General features: G+C 59.8%; 2 protein-coding genes across 2 annotated transcripts; both read right to left on the bottom strand.

The window, feature by feature from the left end:
* Positions 1-119: 119 nt before the first annotated feature.
* Positions 120-5832, bottom strand: LOC119114387 (centrosomal protein of 95 kDa). Its single transcript, XM_037238581.1, has 8 exons — positions 5706-5832; positions 5149-5281; positions 4536-4640; positions 4115-4266; positions 2845-2960; positions 2441-2552; positions 1442-1764; positions 120-837 (listed from the first exon to the last, which is right to left on the bottom strand). Coding segments are annotated over exons 2-8 (876 nt in total). The 5' UTR covers positions 5150-5281; positions 5706-5832; the 3' UTR covers positions 120-770.
* Positions 5833-6837: 1005 nt separating this feature from the next.
* On the bottom strand, positions 6838-15747 carry LOC119114098 (centrosomal protein of 95 kDa). The gene is made up of 11 exons (XM_037238317.1): positions 15735-15747; positions 15387-15476; positions 14757-14826; positions 14262-14393; positions 11532-11732; positions 11081-11202; positions 10689-10795; positions 8607-8897; positions 8459-8549; positions 7267-7401; positions 6838-6909 (listed from the first exon to the last, which is right to left on the bottom strand). The coding sequence occupies exons 3-11, from the start codon at positions 14782-14784 to the stop codon at positions 6838-6840; spliced, it is 1179 nt and encodes a 392-aa protein (XP_037094212.1). The 5' UTR covers positions 14785-14826; positions 15387-15476; positions 15735-15747.
* Positions 15748-15877: the final 130 nt, after the last annotated feature.

The following is a 15877-nucleotide window of genomic DNA, read 5'->3' as shown; positions in this document are numbered from 1 at the left end:
TGCATCGCTAAATCTCTCACGTATCCCGCAAAAGTACCTTTCGGTGCTTACGCTCCCATCATACTTCGTAACTACCAGAAGTTAAGAAAAAACCATGGTCATAAAACGTAATATCACAGTAATATTTAGCACCACGGATGCAGCAGTCGCCGCAATTCAGACAACAACACTCGGCCAGAGATTTTGCACGGGACCTTTACGTCGAGACCAGGAGCGGAGGACCCCATCCCTTCCGCTGGAAAACAGACCCGTCCACGCTGGTGCTGACGAACCATCAGCGGCTCAGGTGGCAGAGATGGGCGAGCACCAGGGCGGGACTGCCGCGGGGGCGCCGCGGGCGGTCCGCCCCGGATGCCACGCAGACCAGCCCGACCAGCAGACCAGCCACGCAGACCAGCAGACCAGCCGCGGAGACCGGCGCGGACCGCCGGCCGCCACAGACCAGACCACCCAGAGCCGGCGGACCACGCCACGGCCCGCCGCCGGGGCGTGGGGCATCACGGCGGACCACACACGGACCACCACGCACGGCACACGGCGGCAAACCCCACACGGACGCCGCGACAGGGACCTGACCTCGGGGCGAACGCGGAGCCGACGCGCGCTCGCACTGATTTGGCGACGCGACGCCGCCCCCGGCGCCACAGACGGGCGGAGAGACGCGGCGGTGGCCGGCGGCAGCTCGCACAGACGCGGGCACGAAGCGGAGCAGCGCAGACCGAGACGGGACGGGACGGGACGGACGGACAGATGGACGGCCGCCGGCGCCGCTACGTGACGCAGAACCTCCAGTTGGCCTGGTACAGGTCACTCCGTATGCGGTCAGCGTCCAGCTCCCTGCGGCACGAGCGCGCCGCCTTTGTGACGGCTGCCGGGCTGTTTATCAGCAGGCGAAGCCACCGTCACCACCGTCGGAACACCATGGCGCAGACCGGCTTCGGTCAGCGAGGTCTCGTGAGGCGAGAACTGAACTCAGCCCTCCCAAGCATCCGCCCCACGCCTCGAACACCCGACGGCTCACGGTCCCGACCACGTGATCAGGCGCACAGCGGGCACAGTGAACACGGCTCCCGGATCGACAGACAGGATACACTGTGATAGCCCGTTCGTCACAGCACATCGTCACAGGATATACTGTGACGGGCTCGCCCAGGCTGTCCAGCAGTGTGGCCACTCACACAGACTGTCCATGGCCCAGCAGTCCACAGGGGCAGGGCGCACGGTGCCGACTATTGACGTGCTCAGCTGACGCACACGGTCACGTCAACAACCCTCCACGCAGCGACGACAGCGCCGGCAGAAGCCAGCGGCCCCCAGCGATCCCATCTCGCGTGGAAAAAACAGCCAAGAAGCAGACGGGACCAGCGACAACGTCACTGCAGCACCGGAGCAAACCGAGCCAGTTCTCCCCCCCCCCCCCCGCCACCAGCCGCTGACCGACCTGTACTGCGGCTGCCAACTGTTGACGATCTTGTCGTTGAGGCTGCGCACGTCCGACTCCATGTAGTCGCGGAACTCGCGGCGGATCCTGTCCGCCAGCTTGGTCTGCTCCTTCTCCGAGATCTGCAGTTCGGTCTTCTCGCGCGCCAGCAGCTGCGACAGGTCCCGGAAGTTGGCCTCGTAGAACTGGTGCACGCGGTTCAGCTGGCTCGTGTAGCCGTCCTCGCCGTAGAACTCCTTGATGGCGCGCTTTTCGAGGCTGCGGACCGTGCGCAGCCGGCGCCGCTGGATCTCCAGCATCTCCTCGAACACGGCCTTCAGCAGCTGGCGGCAGACGATCAGGCAGTCAGTCTCGGGGGCGCTGCTAGGCATCACTATAGAGCAATACAGTACATTGTAATCTCGAACAAATGCATACAAATGCATATATATATATATATATATATATATATATATATATATATACGGGCCCGTTAGACCAGTTTCTTTCTTAGTTTTACACAAATTGGCTGCATAATTGTCACCAGCGGACACGGCTTCAACCTACACAATCTTCAACAGCAATGCTCATAAACGGAGGCGGTAATTTAAATCCCGACAATGATCTGTGACTGCAAAATACGAACGTAACGGAACTGAATAAACGAACCAATGTGAATCACCACACCAGGGTGAAACCCATCGCATTAGCTGGAGAACACGGGAGAAGACCGAAACCCCAATAGTCGTAATGGTCTGGGGACGATGACGATATGGGGTTTTCAGACCCATCGACGGCGAAACGTCACGCGGCGCCTCATCTGGGGGTGGGGCGAAACGGACCCCAGAAGCAGCCGCGGGCAGCCGGGATAAAAAAAAAAGAACCGGCGACTGCCGAGTAAGTGCAGACCACTCAGAATAGCACATCACCAGCAAAAATGTTATCTTAAGGCGCGCTCAATTCGGTCCGCCATTTGCCGCCAAGTGTGCCGACGAACGCACTAGCGGACCGGGCCCTCACCAGCTCCTCCCTGCTCTTGTTGAGCGCCATCCGAGACTGGAACTGCTGCTTGAACGAGTCGACGTACTTCTGGGCGCGCAGGCACGAGATCTTATCGTCACGCGGTTTATTCCTGTCGGTCAGGACGGCAGTCATACGGCGGCAGCGGGCGGCGGCCGGCCGGCCACGGCAGCACGGACGGGCGGCGGTGCCGGTCACAGCAGGCCCCGCCAGCTGGCGTGAGCGGTAGAGCCTGCCGCGCGGGGCCGTACGAGCCTGTGCTGGGCGCACCGTCGGCCTCTCCCCCTCCCCCTCCCCCCTCCCCCTACATCTCGTCTGGCGCCCGGCCTCACCGCCGGCCGCGCCGTCGGCCCTGCACCGGAGAAACGCACCGCGCCGGGTCCGGCGCCGCCCCCGCCGCTCACCGCTCGCGGATCTCGCGCCGCCTGTCGTCGCAGATCTTCCGGAAGCGCCTCTCGTGCGTCTTATGCTGGTGCATGATGTCAGTCAGCAGCGCCTGCCGCCGCAGCACGTCCTGCCGCTGCAGCCGGTAACAGGACAGGACAGGTCAAGCCAGGTCAGGTCAGGTTAGGTTAGGATAAGTTAGGATAGGTTAGGTTAGGTTAGGTTGGGTTAGGTTGGGTTAGGTTGGGTTAGGTTAGATTAGGTTAGGTTAGGTTAGGTTGGGTCAGGTCAGGACAGGGCAGGACAGGACAGGTCAAACCAGGTCCGGCCCGGTCAGGTCAGGTCAGGTCAGGTCAGGACAGGACAGGACAGGACAGGACAGGACAGGACAGGACAGGACAGGACAGGACAGGACAGGACAGGACAGGACAGGACAGGTCAGGTCAGGACAGGACCGGGCCAGGGCGAGACGGGGAAAGACAAGAGCGGAACAGGACGGGATACACGATCAGGATATGGCGGTCCATGACACCAAACGAAAATAAAGTGTCCAGCGTTAAAAATTAAAAGCGATGGTAAAAAGGTCGCAATGTTCATGCACATCAGAGGCAAAAGATCAATGATGCCCATCCACACGGAACATACGGGAAGGGCTAGCCCAGGCCAGGTCAAACTCGCCTGACACAGGTCCGGCGGGGCCACTAAAGGTCAGGGGTATATCAGCACACGTCAGACAGACACACCGCAAGACGGGTCAGCTTTGGTGACATCTCACGATGTAAGACCCCCGGTCGGCCAGGACCGGCCGGGCCAAGTCAGGTCAGGTCAGGTCAGGGTACGGCCGAATCGCTTAGGAATTGTTCTGCAGGGTGCCAGATGCATCCAATGCCGTTATTGACGGCTGATCGCATGAGAGGTGAATGCTCGGCCCCCATTCGGCCCAGCTGGCCCGCACCCCTGGCGGCAGGACAGACCAGGCGCAGTCCGATGCTCGTCTCGATGTCTGGCACAGACAGGGCAGACGCCGGCGGTCGACAGCTTGAGCCGGTGCCGCGTTGCCGGAGGCAATTACACGTCTGGAAACCCTGAACTGCCACAGATAACGCGGACAAATGAGACTGGATGTTGTTGAGCTCTATGGTTCAAGTTCGGGCCAGCACCGACCGGAAACCGGACTTCTTCACCGTGCTTCCGCGAGTCCCACTCTGTTCCCACCATCCCAAGGCCTACTAGATCGCCCCACTGAGCCGACAGGTTCCCAGGACAGGATAGAGCAGTTGGCGAGCTCACCCGGATCTTGTACTTCCTCGTCTCCATGGGCTCCACCATGCTCATGATGTACTTCATCTGGCGGCGGTACTCCGTCAGCAGCTTCCGCTTGGTCTCCTCCGAAACGTGCACGTACGGGAACTCGCGGCGCAGAAACTCGAACACGTCCGCCTCTGCCAGCAGGGTGGGTACGGCTCGTATCGGCTGACAGTGTCAGTCTGTCAGCAGGGCTGACAACGAACCGCATGTTAGTAGCACGCCGCCTCTGACAGCACCTTAGAATAAATATACTTTCAGTGACGTTTCCATGATGAACATTGGGAACACATCAACACCAAGCGTCACCCTTCAGCATATGAGACACAACATCCGACCTATTTCGCCGCCAGGCGGCGCCAGCAGGCGCACCGGCCGGCAGCCGAGGGCGGCTGCAGCCTCTCACCTTGCCCCTGCACCTGGACTTGGGTGTCGTCTACCTGGGACTCGAGCCACTGCAGCACGCCGTCACTGCACACCGAGCGGCGAGACGAAGCCTTGCTGTACGACACTGAAACAGGGGAACGGGCGTGGCTGCTGGACCAGGACACGCGCCCGGACACACCAACGGACATGGCTGCTGAACACACGTCCGGGCACATCGGCAGACAAGGCTGTTGAACCCGGACACACGCCCGGATACCGACAGAGGACACACAGCCAGCCACTGAAACACGCCAGCCACTGAAACACAGAGCACACATTCAGCCCCTGAAGCGTCCAGCCTCCGCTGCACGACACTGAAACAGCGCAAGCAATAACAAAACAGTCAGCAGTAATACGGCCTGCGTTCGTTTCATCGACATAGTCGACCTGCACAACACTTCTCTACAACCACCTATGTCCCCACGCTTACCCATCACATGCGCGATCCCATCCAAGGTCACTATCACCATTTCTATAACGACACACCATGACATATTTACACGGGCACCACGCGCCTCGACCGCGCCGCCGCCGCCGGGCCCGGCGTCGGCGGCGACGGCGGCAGAGGCCGGACCGCCACACCTCACACTCACTGCGGCGGCTGGGCTGGGGCGCGCTGCGCACCTTCCTGCGCACCTCGCGCTGCACCGTCTCCTTGCAGAGCTCCTCCCCGGCCTGCTCCCGGGTGGTGCGCGTCACCGCCCGCTCGCCGCCAGACTCGTGTATCTGCCGGCACGCAGCCGACGTCAGGCGGGCAGACAGAAGTAACTCGCACATCTGCCGAGACGGCGGCGGCGAGACGAGCACTCGCGGATAGCGGAGAGCTGGAACCGACGCTCACGGACCTCAGGGCACGAGGCGAACGTCACGTGGGGGACGGGCGCGACGCGACAGATCCCGGACTTCGGCTCGCGGGGCCTGACCTCGCTTTGAGCGACGCCAGTGATTCGTGTGTGCCGCCGCCCTGCAGCAGCCACTTGTATCTACTCCACTGTCCGTTTACACCAGCCGCCAACGCTCGGCTCCAAGTCCATCCCCGTGCAGCCATCTCTCTACTCCCAGGTCATCCACGCAGCCTGTTCCGTCCCCCCCCCCCTTCTCCACGATGGCTTTGACCTCTGACCTCTGACCTCGAACTCTGGCCACTGACCTCGGCGATGGTCTCGATGTTCCTGGTCAGCAGGCGGCGGCAGAGCGGGCGCCGGTTGACGCCCGGGTCGCTGGCCGAGCTGCGGTCGCTGGAGCGGCGCCGGCGGTCGCGCGCCTCGGCCGCCGCCTGGCAGGGCGCGCTGCGGCGCGGCCGCGAGTCGGCCCACAGCCGGGCGCAGGGGCCGCGCCGCCGCCGCCGGCCCGTCGTGTCTGTGGTGGTGGTCGGCTCCGGCGCGGAGCTGGTCGGCTCCGACGGCTGTCGGACGCGCCGAGCCGTGATGGCGGACGGAGTGGTGACCGGGACACGTAACCGTGGCACGTGGCGGTGACCATGACACGTGGGTCAGTGACTGTGGCACATGGTAGATGACCAGGGCACGTAGTCGATGACCAGGGCACGTAATCGGTGACCGGGACATGTGGTCGGTGACAGGGGCACGGGGTCGGTGACAGGGGCACGGGGTCGATGACCAGGGCACGTGGGTCGATGACCAAGGCATGTGGTCCGTGACCGGGGCACGTGGTCAGTGACCGGGGCACGCGGGTCCGCGACCAAGGCACGTGGATCGGTACCCGGTCGCACCAGCCGGTGCCGACACCACCGGGGGACCGCACCACACAGACAGACCGGCACAGCCGGCAAATGGCGGCCGCGGGGCACGGGGAGGTGGAGCGGCGGGCCAGTATGAGCCGGGCAGCCGGGGAGCCGGCAAGGGAGGACCACGGAAGCGCGCGCCTAAACACGGGGCAGTGATGCGACCGATGATGGAATCGCCTCCCCTTCTGCTTTCTCTCCCACATGGTGGGCATACAGCTAGGCGAGGGAACGGACGAGCAGATACGCTGCGGGCTGAGGCGGTACAAGCAACATGACGAGGCGAGGGGCTGTAAAAAAAACTTAAGCTAGTGAAGAGAAGATTGTATCGAGAGAACAGAGACAAAGTGATAATAAAAGACAAACTTGACGTGATCAGGGTATATACGTATGAGACGAAGAATCTATCTGCTAAACATCCACTGATATGGACCAAAATAAGTTGTCTGTTAAGTCTAGAATGGGTCGCTGGTCCCAGTAACTTGTCTACGGATCGCCAGAGCATCGCCACCGGCGGCGATCGCGCCGACACTAACAGCTAACTAGCAGTGCTGAGAGATCTTACCGCGGCTGGCGGTGGTGGCTTGGGCTTCTCGACAGGCTTGCTCACCTGAAAAACATAGTTCGTCACGGACGATGCTCACTAACAACTGAAGCGGATATACCTCACACACCGGAGCACCAGCGGCGTACAATACAATTAACATCGTCGGCGAAATGAAAGCTATGCTTTATGCTAGTACTCGACTTTCCTAAGACAACCATACTTGCTTCGACGATACTTTAAGCCCACCACCGACACACTAAATCTGGCGACGAGTTATCTACACATGCATGTGACTGCAAAATCACCAGCGACCACAGATGCCAGCCGGACGGCAGCGGCGGCGGTCGGTCGGGCCATCCGACAACCGGGGGAGGGGCGGGGTGGGGCGGCTGCCGACACCAGGCCGGGTGGCGGGCCTACCTCCTCGGACTCAGGCTTGGTCTCGCGCATCTGCTGCATCTCCTGGCTGAGCTTGCGGCTGATGTCGCCGGCGGGCGGCGCCGGCTCCTCGGCCTCGGTGGCCTCCACGCTGCTGGTGCCCTCGTCCGCCGACGTCTGGCGGGCCGGCCGGCACACGCGTCATCGGACGCCGGCACGCCACGGCGCCGCCAGTCTCACGCTCACACGCCACGGCGCCGCCAGTCTCACGCTCACACGCCACGGCGCCGCCAGTCTCACGCCCATACGCTACGCCATTCACCCCTCACGCGTCCAAGACGCGGCAGACCGATTGCCGCGCTACACAATTCGACGGCGGCCACCTGAATCACCCTAGCAAAGTAAACCGGCCGCGTTGTTTGGCTGATTCGTCGCTGGCCCCCGGACCGACCCACCTCCCAAACAGCCCGTGCGGCGGGCGCGGGGGCGGACGACGAAGGGGTTATGAGTGATGGCGATGACCGAGAGTGCTGCTGCGCTGCGAGGACGGCAGAGGGACCCACCTCACAGCGAGTCATCGTCGGCGTCAAAGGCCACGTTTTGGTACTCGTCACCGCCCGCCCGATCGTCCGCCGCCGGCCGCGCCTGACGTCACAATGACGTCACCATTACGTCAGAGCCATCGACCCCGAGAGCCCGGTACGACATAAGCGGATTTTACAAGGACAAAGATCCACAGGTGTGGTTGGCGACACATCGGTGCTTCAAAAGCGGTGTCCGTGCTTGGTGCTACTTGTCCGATAACAAGGAGTGAAAACGAACGATGTGAACACGCAAGCTGCGACACCAAGATTTCTTGTAACCAATCTTGATAGTCATCGACGCTTATTCGACCTTCAAATATCAAATATATAAGACTGCACAGACACTCCAGTTCGCCTGTACACAAAAGCCCAAAAGCATACAGAACGCAGGGCGTCGCGGCCTTCCGCGCCACCGATCCTAACTCGGACGCAATTCCCAGGACACTGTTTGTTTTCCGCACACAACTAAAACAGCATCCACGTCGCACAGCGACCCTAACAAAACCCAATACGTAGGGCTTGAAACCCATGAACCTTGGGCGGGTCCGTAGCCACAAAGTGTCGGGAAGCTGCATTTCTCGCAACTCCCGGTCCCGGTCTGAGTCGGCCCTGCCTCTCCGCGCGTACGGCTGCCGCCAGCGGCATCTCACCTCCGTGTCCTCGACGAAATCGAAGTGTCGCGGCACGAACGAGCCGCGGGGCATCCTCGGCTCGTCGTCCTCGGCAGCCGGCGACTCCCGGCTGGTCGACCCCGAGGACGGGCCGCCCTCCGTCGTCTCGTCGTCAGCGGCGCCGGACTCCTGCTCCCCCGACTCCTGGTCTCCTGACTCCTGCTCTCCTGAAGCCTGCTCTGCCGACTCCTGCTCTCCCGAGACCTGCTCTCCTGACTCCTGCTCCGCCTCCTCCTGCTCCGTGTCCTCCTGCTCCGTCTCCTCCCGCTCCGTCTCCTCCTGCTCCGTCTCCTCCTGTCCCTCCACCTCTGTCAGTGAGCTCTCCTGGTCTTCTGGAGACATTCCCGGGTCCACCAGGGCAGACTCCTGGTCCACCGGGTCCGGCTCCTCCTTGACCGGCGCCGCCGCGGCCGTCTTGCTGGCCGGGGCCGCCTTCTCGCCCCAGGCGGTACCGGCGGCGGCCACCACGCCGGAGCGGGGCGGCGACAGCGGCAGCTCCTGCTCCAACGAGAAGTCGGACTCCGGGACTGCGGTGGGACAGCCGATGGCACGGTGTCAGCCGACCAGCGGGGACACGGCACGGCACGGCACGGCACGGCACGGTACGGCATGGTATGGCATAGAGCGCTAGTGGACGGCACAGGTGAGCCACGGTGCAGGGACAGATGGCGAAGGGGCGCATGTTCAGACGGTGTAAGGGGCGCATGGCGGCACGAGGGGGACGTACAATGCCGAAGCGCAGGGTGTTGGATGGCGGTGGTGCGGGCACGCAGTGGTGAGGTCTAAGGTGAGTACGGTGTAGTGTGGGGTGGTGAGCGCTTCCCCAGCAGCCGCGCTGAACGTTGGTCGTATCATTGTGGGCGCCGTCGCCCAGCCAACAGCCACTAACCTTAACGGACCGCAACCGACGCACACAACCCTCTTCCACCCCCACCCCTCTCCCTCCCCCTCCGCTGCCGCCGCACACCGCGCGCCGCTGACACCTGGGATCCACAGCAGGCAGTATCAGTCGACACTCACAGCTGACCCCGGCACTGCCGCTGGTGGTGGCGCTGGCGCTGGTGGTGGCGCTGGCGCTGGCCAGGCTCGCCGTGCACGTGCCGGGCATGCCGCCCGAGCCGGACGCCGACGAGGCGGCCGCCACGGAGGCGGACGAGGTCGGCGCCAGCTCGCCCGAGCGGCCGCGCGTCGGGCTGCCCGTCGCCGAGCCGCGGGAGCCCGCGGCCGGGCCGGCCACCGAGCCGCGGGAGCCGCGGGAGCTGGGGGAGCCAGACGGCGGCAGCGCGCCCGACCCGGACCGACTGGCCGAGCGCGGCGGCGTGCCGGCCGCGCTCGAGACCGACCGGCGAGCCGACGAGCCGCTGCCGGTGGGACGAGCCCCGCCAGTGGACGAGCCGCTGCCGGTGGGACGAGCCCCGCCAGTGGACGAGCCGCCGCCGGTGGGACGAGCTCCACCGGCGGACGAGCCACTGCCGGTGGGACGAGCCCCGCTGGTGGACGAGGCGCTGCCGCTGGGACGAGCCCCGCCAGTGGACGAGGCGCTGCCGGTGGGACGGGCCCCACCAGTGGACGAGCCGCTGCCGGTGGGACGTGCCCCGCCAGTGGACGAGCCGCTGCCGGTGGGACGAGCCCCGCCGGTGGACGAGCCGCTGCCGGTGGCACGAGCCCCGCCAGTGGACGAGCCGCTGCCAGTGGCACGAGCCCCGCCAGCGGACGAGCTGCTACCGGTGGCACGAGCCCCGACGGTGGACGAGGAGCGCACCGAAACCGATGCTTTGCTCGACCTATGGAAGGGATGTGGGACGTAATGGCACCTGCAGAAGACCTACAGACCAGATGGGAGGTCTGATGGGACGTGCGTTGACGCCTGCAGGTGTAAGATCCAATGGCACCCCCGGAAAATGCGTAAGACTCCGTGGGATATGAGAAGGGAACGAGGGGACGCGTAGTCCGATGAAATCTGGTGCCACAACGATAAACACCACCAGTCACAGGACACAGTCAAGGCACGAGCACCGCTGTGGAACGACTCCGAACACCCCCGGGAAATCACGTCGGTCAGATCACGAACCGACCCACGACCCCTCGGGAAATCGCGCCTCCCCGACGCGCCCGAGTCCCGAGAGCCCACCCCGAGACGGTCGCCACTCAGTGGCGGCCGCCGCCGACCCGCCCGGCCGGCGCGGACTGTGGACATCGCGTTACTCACGGCGTTTTGGCCGGCTGGTCGGCCTCGGGCGTGGACGGAGCGGCCTCGGCGGCGGCGGCGGCGGCGTCGCCCTCTGCGGCCGCTGGCGCCGCGTCGGCGCCGGCCTCCTGCGGCGACACGGCCGGCCGTCCCGTACATAGACAGCAGGGTGTGGGCACCCGACAGCGCACAGGACATCCGCTGCCAGTCGTAGCAAACATGCTACCAGGCGTTGATTCACACGGAAGTCTTTAAAATGAGGGCTCAAATCCACTAGGTTGTCCGTACAAAGAGCAAAAAACACACCTTGCCTCCATTCACCCCTCCCCAAAACGGGAACACCACCCCGTCCCACTCTAGGTTCCCGTCGCTGGGCCCCTCATCGCCCAGCTCTCGGCGGCGGGCGGGCTCACCGGGGCGGCGTCGTCGGCTGGCACCGCGTCCTGCCCGTCCGGGGGCGGCTCCTCCGAGGAGGAGCCCGCGCTGCTCAGCTCCTCCTCCGTTTCCGTCAGACTCTCCTCCAGGTTCCACTTGTCTGCCGGACGGCAGGCGCCAGCCGACACCCAGTGCGTTAAGGCGGGCATCACATTTGCCGTCACCCGTGGATGGCCCGCGGGCATCATCTTACCAATGCAGTGTTAAACCCGCGTAGATTTCACCGCACGATGTAACCACGTGGGCGGCAACAAGGCGTCCTGAGATTACAAGCCTGCTTTTTTAACGCCGTCGAGAATCAGACCAGCCGGTCACCAGCCGGGTGGCTTATAGTCCGCGGCACTCAGCATAACATAAATACAATTCCGGACCGCAGCCAGTGTGTCCGCCCCCTTATCAGGTCTGACCGCCAGCCGCCGCGGCACCCACCGACGGACGTGGAGCTGAGGTACTTGTGCAGGCCGCAGAAGATCTCCAGCAGGTTGTAGATGGCGCGCGGATCGCCGGCGATGATGTTGGCGCCCGAGATGTGCGAGAGGTCGACGTTAATCAGGTCCAGCGCCAGGTGGTTGATGATGGCCTGTACGTTGGCAGCCTCCTCCTCGTCGCCGACCGGCTCGCGGAGCACGCCTACGGGGAGGGGGCGCGGTCGTCAGGGCCTGCTGGATTCACCGACCCGCGTGTTCTCACGGCGCGGCGGTGGGGAGGGGGAAAGGGGTGCTGGAGCTGCCGCGGTGGATGAGCTCGTGGAGGAGCACATGACGTGGAATGAAAGGTCGAAGTGTGAAAGGTGAAAGCGAGAGTCATCTGTCGCCGCGAGGGTGAGGAGCCGCCGATGACAGAATGACAGACTAGCACGGCGTGAAGCCGCAGTGGTGTCAGCCACTAACACCAGTCCACTATCGCGACACTTCAGGTCAACAAGGGTGGCCATGGCGTCGGTCTCTGGTGGTGGCCTTGGATAACGGCTCAGCAGCGCTAGTCCCAAATACCGAGCCCAAACAAAAACGCTCCATGATGACCCCACAGCGACAGCAAAATTAACACCCGCGCATGAGTGTTGAGTTAACCACTAATCATGGATGTACGTGCTCGACAGTTAACAACATACGGCGATGCATCATGCAAAGCCAGCCACCACCGTTCGTGCTAAAATGCAGCCTTTCCCAGCGGTGCTGGCATCTTTGGAGAACAGCTAAAAGGCTGTGATGTCACCGGTGTGCGGTGGTCACGTATGACATATACTCGTGTATGGTGGTCACGTATGGCATGTACCGGTGCACGGTGGTCACGTATGACGTACACCGGTGTATGGTGGTCACGTATGACATATACCCGTGTATGGTGGTCACGTATGACATATACCCGTGTATGGTGGTCACGTATGACATGTACCGGTGTACGGTGGTCACGTATGACGTACACCGGTGTATGGTGGTCACGTATGACATATACCGGTGTATGGTGGTCACGTGCGACGAACACTGGTGTATGGTGGTCACGTATGATATACACGGTGTATGGTGGTCACGTATGGCATGTACCGGTGTATGGTGGTCACGTGCGACGTACACCGGTGTATGGTGGTCACGTATGACATATACCGGTGTATGGTGGTCACGTATGACATGTACCCGTGTATGGTAGTCACGTATGACATATACCCGTGTATGGTGGTCACGTATGACATATACCGGTGTATGGTGGTCACGTATGACATATACCCGTGTATGGTGGTCACGTATGACATATACCGGTGTATGGTGGTCACGTATGACATATACCGGTGTATGGTGGTCACGCGTGACATATACTGGCGTACGGTGGTCACGTATGGCACATACTGGTGTATGGTGGTCACGTGTGACGTATACCGGTGTATATTGGTCACGTATGACATATACCTGTGTATGGTGGTCACGTATGACATGTACCCGTGTATGGTGGTCACGTATGACATATACCTGTGTATGGTGGTCACGTATGACGTACACCGGTGTATAGTGGTCACGTATGACATATACCGGTGCACGGTGCGGTGTATGGTGTACCTGCGTGCGGTGCTCACGTGGGACGTTATACACGTGTATAGCCATCACGTGTGATGTCGCACCGGTGTGTGGTAGTCACATGTAACGTGACAACGGTGCCGAGGTGTCGCACGTGACGTGCCGGTGTAAGGCGGGTCACGTGTTGTCTTATTCTGGTGTACGGTGGCACCTGTGCTATCAAGCTGGTGTGAGGCCGTCGCGTGTGACATCACACCGGCCTATGATTGCCCCATGTGGTACCGTACCGGTTACGGCGGCCACTAATAATTCGATGGACGCGTGTTATTCACGCCCAATATTATATCGGTGGATTGTGGTCCAATGTGAAGCCGGTGAATGGTGGCAACGTTTAACACCATGCCTGCGTTTGATGTTCGCACATGCTATCGCGCCGGTGCGCGACGGTCACGACCCCGGGACACATCTGGGCATGGCGGCCGCGTGCGTCCCTACACCGTCGCACGACGCGGCTGACCTCCGCGGACATAGCGTGCCCGCCGAAGTTGTTTACGCATCGCGTGCCGTCGCCATGGTAACTTGCGCTACAACCTCGCATGCTCGCGCTGCTACAATGATTTCGCGGCAAGCCGAGAACAAATAAAGTTAGCCGTCCCGCACCAAAAAAAAATTATCCAAACAAAAACCCGTGTGCATCAAACTGACCGAAATTTCATGATGCTCCCGGACTTCGTTCCACGTGTATATGTGCGCAGGTACAATTCGTATCAAGCTGATGTCCACGTTCTCTTTTTCTCCCAGCTATGGCGGATTTTGTGAAACAGTGTGGATACAATTTTCGTGAAATTCCCTTTCTATCCACATGCTTTAGACTTATGCAACCATTGTGCTGTCTCCCAAACTAACAGCATATTTGCATGACCTTAAAAGACAATGGGTTTCATTGACAAGCCCTTACACATGCTAACTTCTTCCTAAACCAAACTGCTTTTGACTTTTGCTGTACCTAAGCTTAACTATGCAGTGGCAGGTAGGGTTACACCACCATACTATTAAAACTGCCAACAGCAGGATTAATCAGCATAGTCTCATCCTTCAAAACACAACAACGGCCATTGCTTTGCAGCTCATGATGAAGCTGCAGTCCTACCTTCTGGAAGCTGACCACACAGGACCTCCAGCAGGCTGGTGAACAGGTTGGACCGGATGTCACTAATGTTGGTGACAGGTGGAACTGACAGCTGGCATCTTTCAATGATCTTGTTTGACAGCCTCACACAGTCTGTAAGCCAAGGTTATCAAACATCACATGTCTCATTGGGCCCTCATTTGCTCAACTCATTCCTATGTTCACTGTTATGTCAATACTTAAATTATTTAGTCTCTCATAATTGTCAATCACCTAAATATATGTGAAAGCAACTGTAACCAATTTTAGCAATGAGCAAACAGTATCTGGCCATCAGCCGTTAAAAAATACTTGCCCTCTATGTTGACATGCACTCTTTTGTTATTTGATGCAGCAGATACCCACAAAAAGAGCCTTTGCAAAAACAATGTTGGCATCACACATTTGCCCCTTTTTAAACTCACAGGGCAGCTATGCTTAGCAAAGGAATGATAAAACATGCAGATTGCACCATACCTTTTTTCCTGATTTTTCTGTCTCCCATCTTGAGCGCCAAATTTTAGAATGCCAGAAAATTAGAAAATCCCTGGAACAAAGAGCAAAACAAAACTGCAAGACATGGTAGGTCATAAGCTTGAAACATATTGCCTGGCATCTATGATCTAACACTTAAATGCCTAAGGGTGTATGCATATCACTAACCACAGTTCTTGATGACCGGGCCCAAACCACACAAATACATCTTGTTACACCTGCAGTGGAGGTAGGGTGAAATAGTTTCATTTATTTTCATTGACAGTGCTCATGTTTAGCACCAGTGCTTCAAATAATTCAGAGATTGAAAAGGCATTTTTAAGCATAAGTACCTTGATTTTTCATATAAAAATAAGTTAAAAACCAATTGCAATTAGTCTGGCCTGAGTATGGCACAAGCAAACACACGGTTCACCACATTGTTGTCGGATAGGCATCCTGGCACAGAAGGCAAAAATTTTTGCAGACCAGACCAGGGTCCAAAAAGGCAAACCATGGCAAGGATGGCAAAAAACATCTGGAACAGACTGAACCTTGCCCTATTTGGGATAGAAACCAATACATTTGGGCAACATGTGCTGGCTTAATGCACCAAAATACACAGTATCTCACTGTGACATGGTGTTTTGGGACCTTGGCCTCCCACACTTGATCCACTGTGGAAGGTTGAGACCTGGGTGACACCCAAATGGTTTTGATGCACTGAAACTACATGAGAGCACCAACACTGTTGAGTCAAATTATTTATGCCAGGCAGGAACACTCATAAATATGTCAACAACCTCTTGCTCATGATAAAGCCTAACTTTATTACCCAATTAAGTGAGAGGATAGTGCCTGACAGCTTCCGAGTTTACGACTAGATACCTAGACACCTTGACATGTCATACGCCCTGTCATGGTTAAAAAGATCACGATCGTCCTGCACGCGATCAACACAACTTTTTATGTTCCACGTACCTTCTAATCGCACTCCCCACCAGACCCTCCCTTCCCCCAACGAAAACAATGGACAATTTCTCCCCCACCCGCCCCCAATGCCCCCCTTCCCATGTCACTTTGGACGTAAACAACATGATCGGAATGCTTGGGTGTCGTTTCCA

The sequence above is a fragment of the Pollicipes pollicipes genome, unplaced genomic scaffold (assembly GCF_011947565.3).
Source record: "Pollicipes pollicipes isolate AB1234 unplaced genomic scaffold, Ppol_2.1 Scaffold_7262;HRSCAF=8765_pilon_pilon_pilon, whole genome shotgun sequence".
In the NCBI taxonomy this organism is placed as follows: domain Eukaryota; kingdom Metazoa; phylum Arthropoda; class Thecostraca; order Pollicipedomorpha; family Pollicipedidae; genus Pollicipes; species Pollicipes pollicipes.
This window is presented reverse-complemented; position numbering and strand designations above follow the sequence as displayed.

Bases quoted from the DNA above. Each gene is read 5' to 3' on its own strand.
- LOC119114387 (XM_037238581.1), bottom strand. The intron at 4,267-4,535 runs GTGAGAGGCTGC...CCCTGCTGGCAG, and splicing joins AGTCCAGGTGCAGGGGCAAG to AGGCGGACGTGTTCGAGTTT. The intron at 2,961-4,114 runs GTGAGCTCGCCA...TACCGGCTGCAG, and splicing joins CGAGGAAGTACAAGATCCGG to CGGCAGGACGTGCTGCGGCG.
- LOC119114098 (XM_037238317.1), bottom strand. From the start codon at position 14,784: ATGGGAGACAGAAAAATCAGGAAAAAAG. The intron at 11,203-11,531 runs GTGGGTGCCGCG...GCCGTCCGGCAG, and splicing joins CCTCAGCTCCACGTCCGTCG to ACAAGTGGAACCTGGAGGAG. The intron at 8,550-8,606 runs GTCCGGCGCCGC...GGGGTCGACCAG, and splicing joins CAGGAGTCGGGGGAGCAGGA to CCGGGAGTCGCCGGCTGCCG.